At 53.8% G+C, this 17,821-nt stretch overlaps 4 protein-coding genes across 4 annotated transcripts; 3 read left to right on the forward strand and 1 right to left on the reverse strand.

The window, feature by feature from the left end:
- Positions 1 to 125: 125 nt before the first annotated feature.
- On the forward strand, positions 126 to 5,970 carry fbln5 (fibulin 5). Its single transcript, XM_029138861.3, has 11 exons — positions 126 to 533; positions 661 to 715; positions 828 to 876; positions 962 to 1,243; positions 3,111 to 3,233; positions 3,590 to 3,706; positions 3,783 to 3,899; positions 4,016 to 4,138; positions 4,322 to 4,448; positions 4,613 to 4,808; positions 5,404 to 5,970. The coding sequence occupies exons 1-11, from the start codon at positions 490 to 492 to the stop codon at positions 5,563 to 5,565; spliced, it is 1,395 nt and encodes a 464-aa protein (XP_028994694.1). The 5' UTR covers positions 126 to 489; the 3' UTR covers positions 5,566 to 5,970.
- A 477-nt stretch (positions 5,971 to 6,447) lies between these two features.
- Positions 6,448 to 11,800, forward strand: LOC114848391 (tandem C2 domains nuclear protein). The gene is made up of 12 exons (XM_029138860.2): positions 6,448 to 6,552; positions 6,907 to 6,975; positions 7,051 to 7,242; positions 7,747 to 7,911; positions 7,986 to 8,065; positions 8,538 to 8,607; positions 8,824 to 8,924; positions 9,233 to 9,349; positions 9,432 to 9,623; positions 10,542 to 10,656; positions 10,739 to 10,938; positions 11,017 to 11,800. Exons 2-12 carry the CDS (start codon positions 6,909 to 6,911, stop codon positions 11,125 to 11,127), a joined length of 1,410 nt encoding a protein of 469 aa, XP_028994693.1. The 5' UTR covers positions 6,448 to 6,552; positions 6,907 to 6,908; the 3' UTR covers positions 11,128 to 11,800.
- Positions 11,801 to 12,457: 657 nt separating this feature from the next.
- Positions 12,458 to 14,988, forward strand: plek2 (pleckstrin 2). The gene is made up of 9 exons (XM_029138847.3): positions 12,458 to 13,005; positions 13,079 to 13,243; positions 13,349 to 13,533; positions 13,618 to 13,709; positions 13,778 to 13,941; positions 14,019 to 14,120; positions 14,194 to 14,277; positions 14,411 to 14,489; positions 14,624 to 14,988. Exons 1-9 carry the CDS (start codon positions 12,472 to 12,474, stop codon positions 14,749 to 14,751), a joined length of 1,533 nt encoding a protein of 510 aa, XP_028994680.1. The 5' UTR covers positions 12,458 to 12,471; the 3' UTR covers positions 14,752 to 14,988.
- Positions 14,989 to 15,087: 99 nt separating this feature from the next.
- Positions 15,088 to 17,222, reverse strand: si:ch211-10a23.2 (Galectin-related protein A-like). Its single transcript, XM_029138879.3, has 4 exons — positions 17,065 to 17,222; positions 16,744 to 16,829; positions 15,981 to 16,161; positions 15,088 to 15,808 (listed from the first exon to the last, which is right to left on the reverse strand). The coding sequence occupies exons 1-4, from the start codon at positions 17,089 to 17,091 to the stop codon at positions 15,665 to 15,667; spliced, it is 438 nt and encodes a 145-aa protein (XP_028994712.1). The 5' UTR covers positions 17,092 to 17,222; the 3' UTR covers positions 15,088 to 15,664.
- Positions 17,223 to 17,821: the final 599 nt, after the last annotated feature.

Raw genomic sequence — 17,821 nt, forward strand, 5'->3', positions numbered from 1 at the left:
CTCATTGTTCCTCCTCTGTGCAGGCATTCGAACCAGATGTGGTTTGCACATCTGCAAACTGCAGCGTGTGTGCAGTTTGGTTGGACTGGGTGTGACGTTCAGGGGACAGACACCCGCTGTGCTGGTTCTGTCCTGACCCCTCTGCAGCTCCGCAGGCCGCGGTCTCCGTGCGCTCTGGCTGAATGGAGGCGGGCTCTCGCTGATTGAATCCAGCTGTTGTGAGAGGAGGAGGAGGGTGGGGGGGTCTGTGGATTTTGGTAGGACCGTCGGAGCGGGGCCGGAACAGAACAGCCCGCTCGAAAAGCCATTCCTCCAACATTTCGGTCAATGCGCCGACGCTCCAGCTCGACCAGACAGCGGTTCATGCACACCTGGCGTCGGCTCTCGCGTAAAGGCGCGCAGTCGGGGGGCGGTGAGCGGTAGAGGTGCGGGGGACTGGGCAGGATTCACGGGTCGTCTAAAACGAGAGCTCAATAGAAACCATCAAATATGCTTTTTGATGTACGTGCCGTCAGGTTCTGTGCTTCTGCGAGGTGAGTGAGCCTGTTTTTTTAGCTTTACGCAGCAACCTTGGGCTTTTCTTTGAATGAGCGCGTAGCTGAATTGCACGACGTTCCTGGTTCTTGTAGATGATTTTAACGCTAAGTCTCCTCTCTTCAGGATGTTGGCAGCCCTGGTGTTCATTCTGCTTCGCATCCAGCCCGGACACGGACAGGTAACGACGCAGCCGCTTTTTCCGAGCCTGCGTTCGCGCTGTTGCACTTCACGGCCTTATCGGTGCGTAAAGACGTGGTCTGTGGTCACTTCCGCTCATCCTCTCCCCGCAGACGTGCACACAAGGCTTCGACTACGACCGCAGGTCCAGGCAGTGCATAGGTGAGCGACGCCGCTCTGTTCGGACACGCCGCGTGTCGCGCAGGTTTCCCGGATGCCCTCATCAGTGCCCAGATGTGTGTTCCAGATGTGGACGAGTGCCGGACCCTGCCGGACGCCTGCCGGGGAGACATGCGCTGCGTGAACCAGAACGGAGGCTACCTGTGCATCCCGAGGGCCATGTACAACCAGCCCTACCGCCCGGAGCTCCCGGCGCCGCCGCAGCCGCTCTACCCGGACTCCTCCGCGGGCGTATCGGACACCTTCCTCCCAGAGCCTCCCAGATCCGTGGAGCCCAGCTACCCCAGGGTGGTCAGCACCGCGCAGTGCCTTCTGGGATACGCTCTGGCGGCGGATGGCACCTGCAATGGTGAGTTTGTGTCTGTCATGCCCTGGAAAATTGATTCTACAGAGTCTCTGGTTGAAAGATGTCACTGTTTTGGAAAAAGGCCGTCCCAACATCTGCACTCGTCTTTTTATCATAAAGGACAGAGGCAGAACCCACAGGCCTCCAACGCGTCACAGTCAGCGTCGGCTTGTTGCGCCGGATTCCAGCTGCCAGACAAAGAATTAAGACATAAACATGACAATTGAAGACGAGGCGGCTGCTCGAAACACAGCTTGACATAAGTAATTGGCCAAGTGAGTGCCCCAGGGAGTCTCTGCTGAAAGTCGCCTTGTCGGAGGGATTTGGTGGTGTTTTCCTGTCATTTTGGATAAATCAGCCGTGACCCTGTACTGAGTGGAAGGCGTTCACTGCCTCCTCAGACGGAGCCCGAGAGCCCGTCGGGCTCGTCTGGGTAAACGGCGCGGCCGTGGTGCCAGAGATGAGGTCACGCGTAGAACAGGCCAGCCTCTGTGGGGCCGAGCGCGGCGATTCCGAGTGGCCCTGAAGGCCTCTCTGCGCGCTGAGGTAATGGCCTGTTGATTGATGCGGCTGCAGACGGTGACTTCCTCCAACCACAGACTCAGTTTAGTCTAACGGTTAATGGCACTGGGCTCCATCACCGCTCTGTTTGGGGGCTTTATATTTGCAGGACGTCTGAGATCAGTCCTACTCAGAGCTCTTACTGCCACCATGTGTCATTTGCCTCATGAAACGCTCAGATCCAGATCCAGACACTCTCTCTCCTCCGGTGTTTTACCTCCTGTTTTAGGGATTTCCCTGCTCTCCTGCTCCTCTGTCCCCTTGTGGGCTTTTGAAACCCATCTGCTGAACTCAAAAAGGGGCTAAAATGAAAATAGGCCTTTGTGTAATATTGCTCAACCTGCCATAATAAATGCCTCATGTGCTCATTCAGGTTCGAACGCAGCAAAATCACAACAAGCGTAACTTACTCCATTTAGAGCTGCTGAATATTGGTCGGAATCGTTCTGTGTACAAATTTGGTGTTAGGAATCTTGCAACTGTTCAGGTTTTCCTCATTTTCCAGCTCACGGTCGACTTTTGGGCATTTCTAACGTACCCCGTCCGTCACGGCTGCGTTGAAACTGATCGGGATTGTCAGCAGCAAGCCGGAGCTTGTGGCAGCTCATGAAACGGTCTATATAAGGCACTGAAATGAAACGCTCCTGTGTGTGTGTGTGTGTGTGTGTGTGTGTGTGTGTGTGTGTGTGTGTGTGTGTGTGTGTGTGTGTGTGTGTGTGTGTGTGTGTGTGTGTGTGTGTGTGTGTTACACATGGGCTGCAGCTGAAGGCCTTCCAAAGAGGTCCTGACGGGTAAATGCAAGCAGGTGCCGGCCTGTGTAGCTGTTGGCCGGCGGCCCAGGGCTCCGGGTCTACTCCACCCGTGTGAAGGGCCGGCGGTCCAAACTGGCACAAAGGGCAGCGGTCCCACCGACAGACGTTATCGCTCACGGAGCTGCCTGTGCAAACAAAAAGCCAGACTCCCACCTACTTCCCCCAGCAGTTTTCTAGAGACCGGTGACTTCATAGTCTGAGAACCATAAACAGAGCGTGATTTGTCATATCCTCATAAGGAAATGTGGCCATTATGATGCGGCGCGGACCTGCTCCGGGGCGTCGGTAGAATTCAGGCGGCTATCGGAGAAATCGCTGGTGCGAAAACAGCAGAAAGCTGATAACGCGCTGAAATGTCAAGCGTTGCATTCAGAGTATTTCAAACACAGGGTGTTGAAAACCAGGTTATCAAGTGGGTCAATGAGAATCAGACGTCTGAACTGTGAGTCCGACCGATAATTCGTGACCCTAACGCCACCTCCTCTGCTCGGCTGCAGACATCGACGAGTGCGAGACCAACTCCCACCACTGCAACCCCACGCAGGTGTGCATCAACACGTCCGGCGGCTACACCTGCTCCTGCACCGAGGGCTACTGGCTGATCGGGGGCCAGTGTCAGGGTGAGTGGGTGAGAGGGTGAGAGGGCCGTTAATCGGGCTCCTTTCTGGTGATGATGAGGCAGCTTCTCCCCGACGATCCCTAAATAGGTTTTCTACTTGGACGAATGTAACGCGGCGCTGAAGCCGATTACACATGATTAGCAGTAATGGCCCGGCACCACCAGTGACACTCATTCAACCTAAATGCTGCTGTAATTACTGTAATCAGTAAATCAGGGTCTTATTTCGTCAGAACTCTGTTGCCTAATGTGGCAAATATGCCTCTTTCCCTGTGTCTCTGCCTAATAACACAGCTTGTTGAACCCACTCTATATATGTGCATATGTTTATGATCTCCTCTCTTTCTATTGGACCAGATATTGATGAATGTCGCTATGGTTACTGCCAACAGCTGTGTGCCAACGTGCCTGGCTCTTACTCCTGCTCCTGCAACCCCGGCTTTGTGCTTAACCCAGACAGCAGAACCTGTGAAGGTACTGACCGGCCGCCGCGGACGCGCTGACCGCTGCCTCGCAGTTCTGTGAACCGCTGCGCTCTCTCTCCCCCCAGATGTGGACGAGTGCGACGAGAAGCCCTGCAGCCACAGCTGCTTCAACACCTACGGCTCCTTCATGTGCAGCTGCGAGGAGGGGTTCGAGCTGGCGTCGGACGGCACGTCGTGCATCGGTGCGAAGGCGTCACTGTGTTGACGGCACAGTTGCTCAGTTGTGGGATTTTTGACCTTTGACCTTGTGGTGCACGAGCGCAGGCGAATCTTTCATCGTGCGTCTTCTTTCCTGCAGACTTGGATGAGTGTAGCTTCTCGGAGTTTCTGTGTCAGTACAGATGCGTGAACACGGCCGGGTCTTTCTCCTGCATCTGTCCGCCTGGATACTACGTGTACGAGGACGGCAGGAGTTGTGAAGGTAAAGTTCTGAAGTCCACGGTGATGATTTTATCCCTGTGATCTGTTTTGTTTGAACATTTTTCCATCTGTTAATGAAAGTCTAGCTTTGCATTTGTCCATTCTTATCGTGCTTTTTAATTGTCTTTTGATGATGATGACGATGTTCTCACTGACTCTGATTGTTGTGTGTTTGATTTCAAAGATTTCAATGAATGTGACACTGGTAACAACACGTGTACAACAGCACAAGTGTGTTTCAATTTCCAGGGAGGGTATACATGCCTGGATCCTTTACAGTGTTCCCGTCATTACGTTGAAGTTAGTGACAAGTGAGTGATTCCCACTGTTGCAGATCCTGAATGCACCTTTTGTTGTTTTGTCTAACACATGCTTGTGTGTGTGTGTTTGTGTGTGTGTGTGTGTGTGTGTGTGTGTGTGTGTGTGTGTGTGTGTGTGTGTGTGTGTGTGTGTGTGTGCGCGTGGTCCTCCGCAGTCAGTGCATGTGTGCAGCTGAGAACCCTGCCTGCAGGGACAAGCCCTTCACCATTCTGTACCGACACATGGACTTGTCGTCGGGGCGCAGTGTGCCGACAGACATCTTCCAGATGCAGGCCACCACGCGCTACCCCGGCGTCTTCTACATCTTCCAGATCAAGTCCGGCAACGAGGGCCGAGAGTTTTACATGAGGGTGAGCACCGCCGCAACACGGGGCAGAGGGTCCGCGGGCAGGAGGCGTGAGAAGGGAGCACGCGTGTAAACTGCAACCCCTCCAACTACAAACACCAGGAAATTGCATTACAGTCATTAAACACACCGAGTGGTCAGTGCAGAGCAGAACCGCTGCAGCTGTGAGAGCTTAGTTACCCGAAACGCTGCCAAAGCCCTGATTTGGTTCCGTGTGATCGTGGTTCATATTACTGAGGTCTGGACTCATCCTGTTATTGCATGACACAAATATGAAAACACTGCATTGGCGGTTTAATAAGAGCTGATGCAGTCGGGTGGATTTTGGAAAACACTCGAGGAACATGGGTTTGCTCTGAGCGTTCGGTGACGATGGAGATGCTTTGGTCCCAGACCCTCTGTCATTTCTTCTCTTTGGATATGTGAAAAACGACCTACACCTAAACTTTTGAGCCGTCGCTACACTTTGTGGCCAGTAGGTGGCGGCAGACGTCTCCATAAAACCACCCAGCAGCAAGAACGTGTGGTCAAACACAAACACCTTCCTTTAAAGTTGTTCCTCACGTTCCTCCCCTGTCTCCGTCTCCTCTGTCTGACAGCAAACCAGCAACGTGAGCGCCACGCTGGTCCTGACCAGGCCCATCAAGGGCCCCAAGAAGCTGGTGCTGGACCTGGAGATGGTCACCGTCAACAACGTCATCAACTTCCGAGGCAGCTCCATCATCCGTCTGACGATATTCGTGTCGGAGCACCCGTTCTGAGCGATTCAAGCGTTCAACCTCCAATAAAAGCGTCTTCCGATAAAGACTCATCGTCGATCAGCTGATGGGAAAACATCCCACGCTCGAATCCCCCCCCTCCCTTGTTTAATGGACACCAAGCTATTACGGCTGCATATGAACCTTTGACACTCGTGGATCTTTTTGTATAATTTCTGCCGTCTCGTGTTTTTGAGTTGTCTGAATTCTCCCAGCCTCCAGATAAGCTGTGAACGTGACTTCATGCTGTCCTCGCATCACCGAGATGAGACAGCAGAAGAGCTGGAAATCGGGGCAGTAGCGTAACCGTGCATAATCAGTGGCAACGTTTGACGTGATGTAACTCGCGGTCATAAACTGAATTATTGATCACAGCTTCCTTTTACAGCAATAAACGTCTTCACCACATGACTGTCCGTCGTATGAGCAGGATGCTGAACTGTTGGTGGTTGTGTTCAGGGCTGCAAATATAATGGTTTGTGGGTTGAAACTAAACCAAGCTGGCAGACGTTTGGTCAGACTCTAATAAACCTTAATGAACAATATATGTATGTAAAACATAAGCTATAGCAAAGTTGTGTGCACAGTTTACACAACACTAACTGTGAGGAGTGTTGGCAAATGATAAAGTATGATAATGTAATTAGTGACTTCCTGTGGGGGTTTGGCTTCATAATCACTACTGCTCACTGTGTGGATGTTTCCACAGAGAGGGAAATTGAAATGTCCATCGACTGCACAGTGATAAGTGGAGTTAAAAAAAAAAAAATCAAAACAAACTGTGAAGCGCTCAGAGCTGTTCGGGGAAGAGAAGTGCAAACACACAGCGTGGGTCCGGGAATTAGCCAACGGGAGGGAGAGAGGGAGGAGGGTGAGGGAGGGAGAGAGAGAGAGAGAGACCTGTAGCTGAGGAAGTGCTCCACAAACCTGAGCCCTGTGGCATTTGTCTCCCGTCCTGTGAGAGCGGACTGCGAGGAAGACGCCGCCTGGGTAGGTTTGCCTTTCGCTGTTTCCAAGTAGCGGCGAGCAGATTTTGCCAATTTACTCTTAACTTTAAGTCAAATTTAGCCGAACACCTGCAGCATGAGCAGATGATCACAAGAAATAACACTGTGACAAATGTGCGACTTGTATCACAACACAAGTTTAGTTTAGTCTTCACCGCTGCCTTTGTTCTGGAAGGAGTAAAGCAAACAGAGAAAATTAAACGGACGCTGTTTACAATAATGAATGCCTTGTGTAGCTTTGCCTTAGTGGCATCACAGAATCAGAACATTGGATGAGATGTTTGCAGCTGTTTGCTTGAGTAACCTTTGTGGTGCTGCGTATTCGCTCCGCGTGCAGCCATGGAGTGCTTCAAGAGCTGCTGCCGGACGTTCATGAGCCCGGGGGGGAAGGAGCACGAGCAGCAAGGTGAGCCGCGCGCTCGCCTTCGCGCGTTTCTGCTGTCTTCCGGTGTCTGACTGGGAACTGCCCTCTGCATTGAAGTGGTCACGCTGAAGATGCCCCCCGACGCCGGGCCGGCGCCCGGGTGGGAGTCGGACGAAGGGAGAGGCTGGGTCACAGAGGACTACCTGCTCTCCAAGCTGCCGCCGGACGGCAGGGAGGTGCCGTTCGTCCTGCCCACCTTCAAGGCCTCCTACGTCCAGCCCAGGGGCTCGCAGTACCCGGACCTACAGAGTATGTAAACAGCCTTAGATCTTAACTGATTCATTAAATATGTACAGTCGGAGCAGCGGCCAAGAGGCTGCGGTGAGTGAGGAGAAACTGTTGGTTTAAAGGCTGGGTTGGTAAATAATCCCCTTTCCATCGCCACCACACTGTGCACCTGATGCTTTGCTTTGCAGGGAGGACATCAGGTTTTGGTTTTTGTTCTGTCACAACAGCGATCCATCAGAACATCGCGTGTGCGCTGGTGTTTGGTTATCAGCTCAGATCTGCTCAGAGGACGGTTTGGATGCACAGCTGTAATTGGCTTGTTGGGATAAAGGCCACACACGCCTTCGTGGACCGGTTTCATTAAAATCAGCTCAGAGATCACTGGGATGTGACAATTAGGTCTGGGCGCACAGGAGCTCGGCGCCAGGATGTCCTGCTTCGGGATGAATGGCCGCCGGCTCCCAGCTGAGCCACTGAGGAGAACCCTTCAGAGCGGTGCCGACCCCCGATGCTTCTGTTCCCCAGGTTCGGCCCGGTGCACGTACGCGCAGAGGAAAGCCGAGCTGCTCGCCTCCGGCCACTGGGGCCACAACCTGGAGTCCGGCTTCCGCCAGGGTCACGTGACGGAGCACGCGTCGCCCGGATCGGCCCGCCGGGACACCCTGAAGAACGGCGGCCCGCAGAGCCCAGGTAGCGCCCGCCCACGCCTGCGGTCGGTGTCTTTGCACAGCGAGGGGTCTGAACGCGTGTCCACTTCCTCCCAGGTTGGACCCTGAAGCCGGACGGCCAGCGGCGCCTCAGCAGCTCCATGTTTGATCTGTCCAGCCCTCAGGGCCGCATGCAGGTGAGACAGCTCCCTATCTAATCTGTACGCACAGCCTTTCTCACCCTGTGTCAACTCAGACTAAATATAGTTTATAGGATCCAGTGTCCTCGGTGGCGTAATGGAACACGGAGCAAGCCTAAAAACAAGTATTTTTTAGTTAGGGGTCTAAGAATGGAGGTGTTTTCCAGTAGAACAGCTCCAGTTGCACTGGAAACAATGGTCTGGGCTTCAATTGTATAGAATTGGTCAATTAATAGGGAAAACAACGGGCACTTACTCACACAAAGGCGTTTTCTCTCTTACATAAAGCCTGAGGCGTACGATGCCTTATTGCGTAACAGGAACAATCAGAGCTCTGATAGAAACAATGAAAGTACCGTCGCCCGAATCCTTAATAAACACCTCTGGGGGTAAACCCCTCACTCGGCCAGATGTTTAACAGCGACGCACAGCTGTTGAGATTCAGGCCGCTCTGTGTTTGTGTGTGCAGCGCTTCGACTCGGCCTCCAGCATCCTCAGCAGCGCCTCCTCAAGGATGGACTCCCTCGAAAGCAGCCTGGGTAATTACACGCGACGTGCCCTTATCGGCCCTGTGTTTGCTCCAACGCCTCTGTTCCCGGTGAGGGTCTTATCCCCTCCTCCCCGATTAGGATCACTGTGCACACACAAATCACCTCCAAAGGCCTTTCGCCGCTCGGCGCGAGCGACAAGCGCCGGCGTTGGCCGTGGGACGTCGCGGGAGATGAAGGCTTCATTGCATTCTGTTACCGCCGCAGACTCCATCACGCTGTCCGGGGACGAGCGCGAGCTGGGGAAGGTGTGCGTGCGCCTGAGCTACCAGGAGGCGGTGGAGCAGGTGTGGATCACCGTGGTCCAGGTAAGGTTACGCGCCGACAGCGAAGGCTCTTGTGCTGCTCCGCGGCGCTCGTCAATGGACCCTCTGTTCGTGCACAACAAAGGTCTCTGTTAGCTCCTCTTAGTGCTCTATTAAGTTTGGCTCGGACGCCCAGCAGAGAGAGGCCTGTCTGACTGATGTGAACACAGAGTGGACAGTGTCTGTGTGTTCACTTCACAACATTCTGACGACCAGAGGGTTGTTTTATCACAGTATGCTGTATTTCCTCATGTTTCATATTTGTGCGATTTTTGTTTCGTGACCCTTTCTTTTGCCCTCTTTCTTATCAGTGTTCTGACCTCAACCTTCCTCCTGATGGAGCGGAGCCACAGAAGATTGGATTTAAAGGCATCATCACCGTCCCCAAACCCATACAGTTCAGGAGCTCAGTGAAAGAGTACTGTCAGGTAGAAGATTTACCACAGGCTCCCAGAGTGTTAGCAGATTCAGATCTATAATCTAAAGTCTACGTTTCCCTCTGCTCCTCAGGATGTGTCGTTCATGGAGACCTTTGTGTTCACCGTGCGCCTCCAGCAGTTGCGATGCAGCGCGTTGGTGCTGCGGCTGCAGACGCACAACCCCAGGAGACGCGCGGTGGCGGAGAGCGTCCTCTCACTGCGACAGCTCGACAGCCAGGAGACCGAGCACTGGCTCGACTTCAACCCTCCATCTAAATCCTCAGTAAGTGGACGGATGGATGGATGGATGGATGGAGGGATGGATGGATGGATGGATGGATGGATGGATGGATGGATGGATGGATGGATGGATGGATGGATGGATGGATGGAGGGATGGAGGGATGGATGGACAAACAGACAGATGGATGGATGGACAAACCAATGGATGGATGTTGCTGACTCAGCCTGATTCAGCCAGTAAGAATCTGTGCAGCTGTTGTCACAGTGTGGGAATGCACAGACCTTTACGACTTACTGTCCGTCATATCTTTTGTTGGCTGCAGTTTTATCATGCCTTCGTATGCGCAGAGCAAACACCACCCACGTATTGTGCGTGTCTCGTAAAGCTGTCGCGAGGCCGGAGCCCACTGGCACGTCCTGTTCTCTGGACCCAAACAGGGCAATAACGCTGTCTCGCTGCATGCGCTCAAAAAGAGCGCGGGGGGAAATCAAACATGCTTTAAGCAGAGAAAAGAAAGGATGGAACTTCTGTAAAATAGGTCAAACCTCAAAGCAAAAGGTTTAGTTGATGAACGGGTGCATGTCTGGCCAGGAGCAGTCGAATCTGAACCGCTTCTGGACCAGACAGTGACTCATCATCAGGTTCTCAGGGGCAATTTGAGTCGGTCGGTAATTTTGCACATCTGCTGCGCACAAAGGCCTCAAATTGCCCAAATCACTGTCATTCGGAGGGAGCTCTTAAAGGCCGAGGCCCGTGACCTCGCCGATGTCTTGGACACGGGCCGTCTCCATGGCAACAACGACACGCTGATGCTGAGGAGTTGCAGACCATCCAAATTACCGTTAATTAGCAGAAAATGCAACGTTTGATGTTGAATATACACCAATTTTATCATTCAAAATGTGAACTCTGCATTATAGTATAATACAAATATAAGCTGTGCCGTATTCTCCTGCAGGTCTGTCACTCTGAGCTGCATCTCACCACCTGCTTCCAGCCGGTCAACGGGCGCATTCAGCTGCAGGTCCTCGCCGCCCACAACCTCCCAGCATCCTCCTCCCCACTGGGTCAATGTAAGCGCCTGAGTTTGGGATCTGCGTTCTTACGCGATCACTGCGACCGTGCGGGCGATAACGCTTCTGCGCCCCTCCGCAGCCTTCTTCGTCAGGGCAGAGATGCAGCAGGCGGGCCGGGTGGTGATGACGAAGAAGACCCGCGTGAAGAAGCCCTCCGGGGGTCAGTGTCAGTGGGCGGAGACGTTCCACTTCCTCCTGGCAGCTTTGGACCAAGTCTGTTCCCTGTCGGTCAAGCTCTACAGCCGCAGCTCGGTCCGGAGGAAACACTGCGTGGGACAGGTGAGCGGGTCGGGGCGCATCAGACCTGGCGCCCTCGTTCCCCTGCCTCTCGTCACCTTTTCAACGTGTGTGTGACAGGTTCAGCTGGGGTTGGACAGCGCCGTCCCCGAGGCCGTGGAGCAGTGGAGGGACACCATGGCCCACCCAGAGAAGGTGGTGGGGGCGTGGCACAGGCTGAGCCCGTCCTAGAACCCCCCCCCCCGGACTCCTCCCCGCACGCGGGTCCAGACGCCTGCTTTGGCCGCGCTGGCCCGTGAACGCCGGGCCGGATCTGAAGGCCGGCGCCCAGCGAGCCGCTGTAAATAGTAAACAGGGTTTTGCACAAAGGTAGCGGCTTTAAAAGGTTTTCATAGGTCGTAGGCACACGAGCATCAGGTCCTCAATTCATTAATCAAAACCCATAGCTTTGTATATGATGCTAACATTTATAAGGAAGATGTAGAAATGGCCGCTTTCTCTCTCAGTCTGTTTAAGCTGGTTAGGTTTACAAGTGGAAGATGTGACCATAAAACCATAACAGGACCCACTTTCATGACTGGATGCTGACAGTGTTGGATCTAACAGCAGACAGATCCACACAAAGAGCTATATTCCACGTTTCAGTGTTTTCTAGCTTGTTTATGGCTAGTGTGAGTTTTAGGGGCCGTACCTGGGATCTGTAGACAAATACACAATAGAAACTCACCAGGGGAGTCGTTTTACTTCCTAAAATGTGAGCCAGGTTGTCTCCAAACTAACTGTACGTGACGTGATGTCACTATAAAAAGCTACAGCAGCGCATGTATCAAACCTTAAAGGCACTTTCTAAATGTATTTAATGTTTTAGTATTGACAGTCTGGCGAATAAAAGTAGGTGTTATTCCGAAAACTTGGTTTGTGTATTACTGACGAGGTCGTGCCTCCTCCGCATGTGGATTTGCACAATTACGCACAATCTGCCGCTCTTGTAAAACAGGTCAACAGCCGTAAAGCGGCGTGTTGCCGTGCCGAGAAATCACAAGGGCAACCTTCATCCCGAAGAAAACGGCGTTCGCTGATCAAAACTGCAGCAATTTGAGTTTCAAATAAAAAGAGAGAAAAAAAACCTAAACCATGACGTCACAATCGCCAGACGCGTCTGCGGATCAGGTCCCCCGGTGGGAACCGGGCGCGCGCCGTTGTCCTTTCGCTCCCATAAAGCGCGAGCTGCACCGGCGACGCGCCGTGTGTAACCAGCTGTGGACGCGAACACACAAACACACGCCCAGCGAACAATGGCTGTGTGTGGACCGAGAAAACACGCTCCGGCGGGTGTTTGCATTGCAAGTGTGTGACCAAGACAACCGGGCGCTCCACGTGAGCTGACCTGCGTCACGGCCCTTCGCGTCCCGCCGTCGTCATTTTTTTTTACGTAATTGATGTTTGATTTCTGGTTAATGTTACACGGAGGACATTCCAGACACACCTTAACTTTCAGCTCCCCGCTTTATTTGACTCTGGCTCAAGGGAGGCGCTGGAGACTCACAAACAGGATTTAGTTGTATTGTTCCATTTATGTGTGTAGCAGATTGTCGTCTGTTGCCGCATGGAGAGCTTATAAAGAGCTTTATGGCTTCATGTGACCAGGCCTCGAAGCCTGATGCTTGGTTTGAGGCCTTCAGGTTCCCCACCTCTGAACCCAATAGAACCCCGTGGGATGTGCTGGGCCACCGCTCACACTGGGCCTGTTTGGATCCAGCTGTGCTGCCACCGGGTCCAGCTGCTGCAGAGGAGCAGGATGCAGTTGAGCGACAGCTGTCTCCATTCACAGCATCCGAATTCTTCACATCAAATCCGGCGTGGAGCGCGGAGCGCAGGCCGGGACGCGCCGGAGGAGCCGGAGCGCCCTCGCGTGGCGCGGGCGGCGCACTGCAGGGCTCACACACCCTCGCAAAGGTGTGCGAGGGTGTGAGCGGGGCTGACGCGCTCGGTGACGCCAACGCTCCCTTTGACTGTGGGTTGAACCCGGAGCGGGCATTTGCCGAGATCCCGCTGAGGAGGATGGACGCGGAGAGGGCTGCTGTGAGGGAGGGCTTCCTGGTGAAGCGGGTGAGAGCCGGGACACAGGAACGCCGAGCTTCCAGAACCGGACACGCTGTGTAATGTGTCCGTGTGCTTCCAGGGCCACCTCGTGCACAACTGGAAGGCGCGCTGGTTCGTGCTGATGCCGGACCAGCTCCAGTACTACAAATACGAGGGGGGCAGACGGGAGTCCTCTCAGCGGGGGGCCATCCCGCTGAAGGGCTGTGTGCTGACTTGCCCCTACCTGGAGTACGAGAACCGGCCGGTGAGTCCGAGTGGAAGGCGTTCAGTGTGTGTTGCGTCACACCCCGCGCACATTCCACAGCCTCGGGTCTGGTTTTCTCAGGCACTGGTTCTGTTTTTCCTGCAGCTGGTGTTCCGGCTGCAGACGGCGAGCGGGGCGGAGCACTTCCTGGAGGCCTGTTCCCGGGAGGAGCGGGACGAGTGGGCCGCCGCCGCCGCCGCGGCGGCCGCCAGGCTGCGGGCGGACGGGGGCGAGCCGGCACCGGACCAGCGGAGCGGCGCCGGGTCCGGGTCGCAGAACGTTGACCTCAGGTAGAGACGCGACGGGCCGCGGGTCGCGACTCCGCGGCCCGTCGCGTCTCTACGACCGCTCTTCCTCCTCCTCCTCCCCCGCAGCAAAGTGCTGGACTCCATGTACGACGTCCACACCGGCGTCCGGACGGGCAGCCACGTGGAGCAGGGCAGCAGCTACAGCAACTGCTTCACAGGTCGCCATGGCAACCGCGCATCGGCTTTATGCGCGTGCGCGTGAGTAACGCTGCTGTGTCGGGTCCAGGCTCCGAGGCGGTGGACTGGCTGGTCTTCGCGCAGCTGGCGCCGACCCGCGTGGAGGCCGCCGCGCTGGCCTCGGCGCTGCTGGAGGAGGGCCTCCTGCGCACCGTGGGCGCGAGGAGCGCCGCCGGCCGCCTGCTGGACGACTCCGGCGCCCTCTACAGCTTCGTAAGTACACCGACGCGCACTGAGGTGTGAGGTCCGCGCGCGCGGCCCACGTGCACTGTGTTTGTGGTCGCCGGCAGTCGGACGCGCTGAAGAAGCGGGGCTGCGTGAGGGCGGAGGCGTCGCTGTCCGCGGTGGAGCTGAGCGGGAAGGTGGTGAGAAGAGGGTACCTGCTCAAACAGGTGAGCGAGTCGATGCCGCCGCTGCGTGATTTCCCGTTCGTCGCGCGACTTAATGCTGCGTTTGTGAACACAGGGGCACCGGAGGAAAAACTGGAAGGTGCGGCTGTTTGTGCTGCGCTCGGAGCCGTCTTTCCTCCACTATTACGATCCCACCAAGGTGAGTGATGGGAAGGTGACGGGGTTCAGCCCAGACAGCGGCGTTGTTTTGTTTAACGGGGCCTCGGGCAGTGACTCATAATAGCTGTGATCCTGAGTCAACCTCCGTTTCCTGTCTCACGCGCTGACATCAGGATGACGTCAGCCCCGCCGGCGGTTTCCCCCTGCGCGGCTGTCTGGTGTCTTCTCTGGAGGACAACGGCGTTCCCTCAGGTGAGTCACCGTCAGACGCCGCTGACCTGCTCTAAAAAACAAGGTCATGAAAGGTCATGGGGGCAGTTTTCACTCAGGTGGGCAAATAAATCCCGTTGTGCGGCTACGCGAGCCCTAACGTCCTCTTCCCGCAGGCGTGAGGGGCAACGTTCAGGGCAACCTGTTCAAAATCATCACCCAGTCGGACACGTGCTACTTCATCCAGGCTCCGTCTCACCAGGAGAAGATGGACTGGATCGACGCCATCAGAGGGAACACATAGAGCGGCCTTGAACTGATCGACGTATCAATTAACCAGCACCGAAGACGACTGAGTCACAGCAACCTGTAGCAGCAAACTCAGAACGTGTGGGCTGTTAGTGGTCACCAGACATTTCCGTCCCTTAATCTCCAACCAGGAAATTCACAGATTTTAAAATTGTCTAATTGTAGCATTTCTCTTTAATTTAAAGGTATTTTAGTGCTTTTGCTTATTAAACATGAGCTTTATAGATGTTCACTTCTTCACGGCCAGTGAGTGTATCAGCACAAGTAAAGGCAAGAATTTCTCTGCCTGGAGGCGCCTTCGCTCCGCAGTGACACAAGCGCAGAGAAAACGTAACAACAAGGTGTTTTTTTTTTTATTGCGGTGACGAACAGTGAGTCCTTATGAAACGTTCGCAGGAAACCGGCTGGTGGTGAAAGTAAAGTACAGAAACCGGGGTGTGTTCGGGTTTGGACTGAGTGAAAGATAAGCTTGTGTGTGTGTGTGTGTGTGTGTGTGTGTGTGTGTGTGTGTGTGTGTGTGTGTGTGTAGATCAACATGCACTAGGCTATTCAATGGACATTATTACACCTGTTCAATGGGACAATCAGTTGGTTTCAGACACATTCAGCTTCATGCAGCTCTCACAAACCTGTTGGCGCAAATCACATTCTGTGGTTGATTTTAAGACAGTGACCACTGTCACATTCAGTCCGTATCTTCAAGTCTCCAGTCGGGTAATCTAGTGAAGGCACTTTGTCTTAACACATGATTACGAGGCAGGGGTAAGGAATTTGGGGAGTGGGGACACAGCATCTCCCCCGCGGGGCTCAAGGGATGCACTGGAGGTGTGGCTCTGCTCTAATTGTGTGTGTTTGTATTGCGGACTGTCCCGGGAGGCCGTGTGTGTGTGTGTGTGTGTGGGGGGGGGTTAGGCCACCTTGGTGAGCTGCAGGTCGCCGAAGACTCGCAGGGCGGTGAGGGAGGCGAGCTGGGGGAGACGGTGGGTGAAGCCACACAGCGGCTGTCCGTCCACCAGGATGCGAAACTGCTGGTGCTCACAAACGATCTCCATCTAGGAGCCGGAGAGAGGACAGGCAACTGCAGCTCATTCATCCGTGCCATTCGCGATAAACAAGAACATGCGCAAACACGCACTGAAACTCCACCTCCTGCGGGAAATGCTGTTATGCACCGACTTGCAAATGGAAACGACGTCAGACGTCAGAAGCTGTTTGCACAGGTACCTTGAAGGCTTCTCCGGGTGCAAAAGGGAAGAAGGAGAGGGTGTTTTCAGACGGGCCCCACTTCCCCGCCAGGCGCGCGTTGCGCTGCACGGCCTTGTCCGTGAAGCTGACCTTTAGCTGCAGACCCACGTCCCCCTCCGTGTCCTCCTCCTGGGGCCGACTGGACAGGGTCACCTCGATGCTGTGAAGCCACGCACAACACATGAGGGCCAGACAACACGCGTGCGTTCTGTTCTGTCTGCAGAAGGTGACACCTTCTGGTCAGTGCTTGTAATGAAGGGGTCAAACTTTATTAGTACCAGTGGCACCATAATGATCATCAGCGCTGAACGAGCCTGGCAGGACTTATATAAAATTATTCTTTGGGTCCATTCCAGGTGCATGTGTCCCTGAATGCCTCCTGGTATTTCCGCTGCTAAAAATACGTTTCCTGGATCGCGTCTTATTTTTACACAGCAGCCGCGTTATTTTTGTGTCGTCTAACTACCATCCTAACTCACGGCGGACTCTGAAAGCAGCTGATGCTATCGCACGAAGTCCCCGTTACTCTTTAGTCTTCGTGGGATTTGCAGATCTCCCGGCAGCAGCCTATAATTAGGACTCGCTCTGGAATTACAGACATTTTCCCAAAGCCGGGAGTCAAACACAAACAGTTGCCTCGGATTCTGTCCTGCACGTCACATGTGCAACAGCGACAGAATTAATATATATATATTTTTACGTTATTTGTGTTTTGCAGTATGAAAGACCTGTGGTCACCAACCTTTTTGGTTTTTTGTTAACGATCCCCATGACGACCAGTTTCATGGAGGGCCGCATCCCACCCTTTATCTCTCCGGTGTACTCCCCCTGCGAAACAATAGAGGCGTATGCGTCCGCATCAGACAGGCCTAGAACGCAGCACAGGTCGAGACGGTTTATTGAGTGAATACTGTATCTGCGGCGCTCTGCAGCCCGGCACCGGCGGGAACAATAGCTTCATTGATCCGTGACTCGGCCGCGCAAACTGCGCCACGTTGAGAAATAAACCGCAATTCCGCACGAATGTCTCAAAGGATGCGTGTAAGAAAGCCGCGTTACGTACGTTGTCTTTCTTGTCCGTTTCTTCCATTCCACTCGGGGTGTGATGCGCCGTGCACGTCTGGAGCGGTGATGCCAGCTGAGCGCCGAATGACTGCCTCCAGCTGGCAAACCCCGCCTGTAGCCCGCTACGTTGTCATAGAGACAGCCTCCGTAGCAGAGACTGAGGATGGAGGGAAAGGGGCAAAGGGTGTCACAGACTGGACCGACGCACGTCAGTTCGCTTGTAGTTACGGCTATGAGCGTTTCCAGTGTATTCATGATAGGGCAATGATGCAAATGTGCAAAGTGAGAAAACACAACTAAATATGGAATTGGCCTTGTCAGTACAAAAACTCAACCAAATACAGAAACAATGTGGAGCAGAAACCACAATTGTGTGGGTGTCCTGACTCATCACCATCAACATGCTTAAAGAAATGTCTGAATCATAGGCCGAAGCCTGGTCTCTTAGTGTTTGTTTGTCATTTGGCAATGTATTTAACCTGCTGTGTCATTGCCTTCATTCATTAACAATCAACAAGTTCAACAATGTTGTAGAGAAAACATAAACACGATCAGGTTCCGGGTCGTCAACTTAAATTATTATTAGGCAGACAGAAGTTTTGCATTATTGAATTTTTGCATGATGAAGCCCCTGAATTTGTTTTCCTTCTTCACGGCTCTCCCATCACCTGCCTGTGTTTGCATTTGTCAACCTGTTCTGTGAGTGTTGCTCATCACAGCGATGGTCCTTTCGTTTTCTTTTTCAAAAGCATTTG

The sequence above is a fragment of the Betta splendens genome, chromosome 22, assembly GCF_900634795.4.
Source record: "Betta splendens chromosome 22, fBetSpl5.4, whole genome shotgun sequence".
In the NCBI taxonomy this organism is placed as follows: domain Eukaryota; kingdom Metazoa; phylum Chordata; class Actinopteri; order Anabantiformes; family Osphronemidae; genus Betta; species Betta splendens.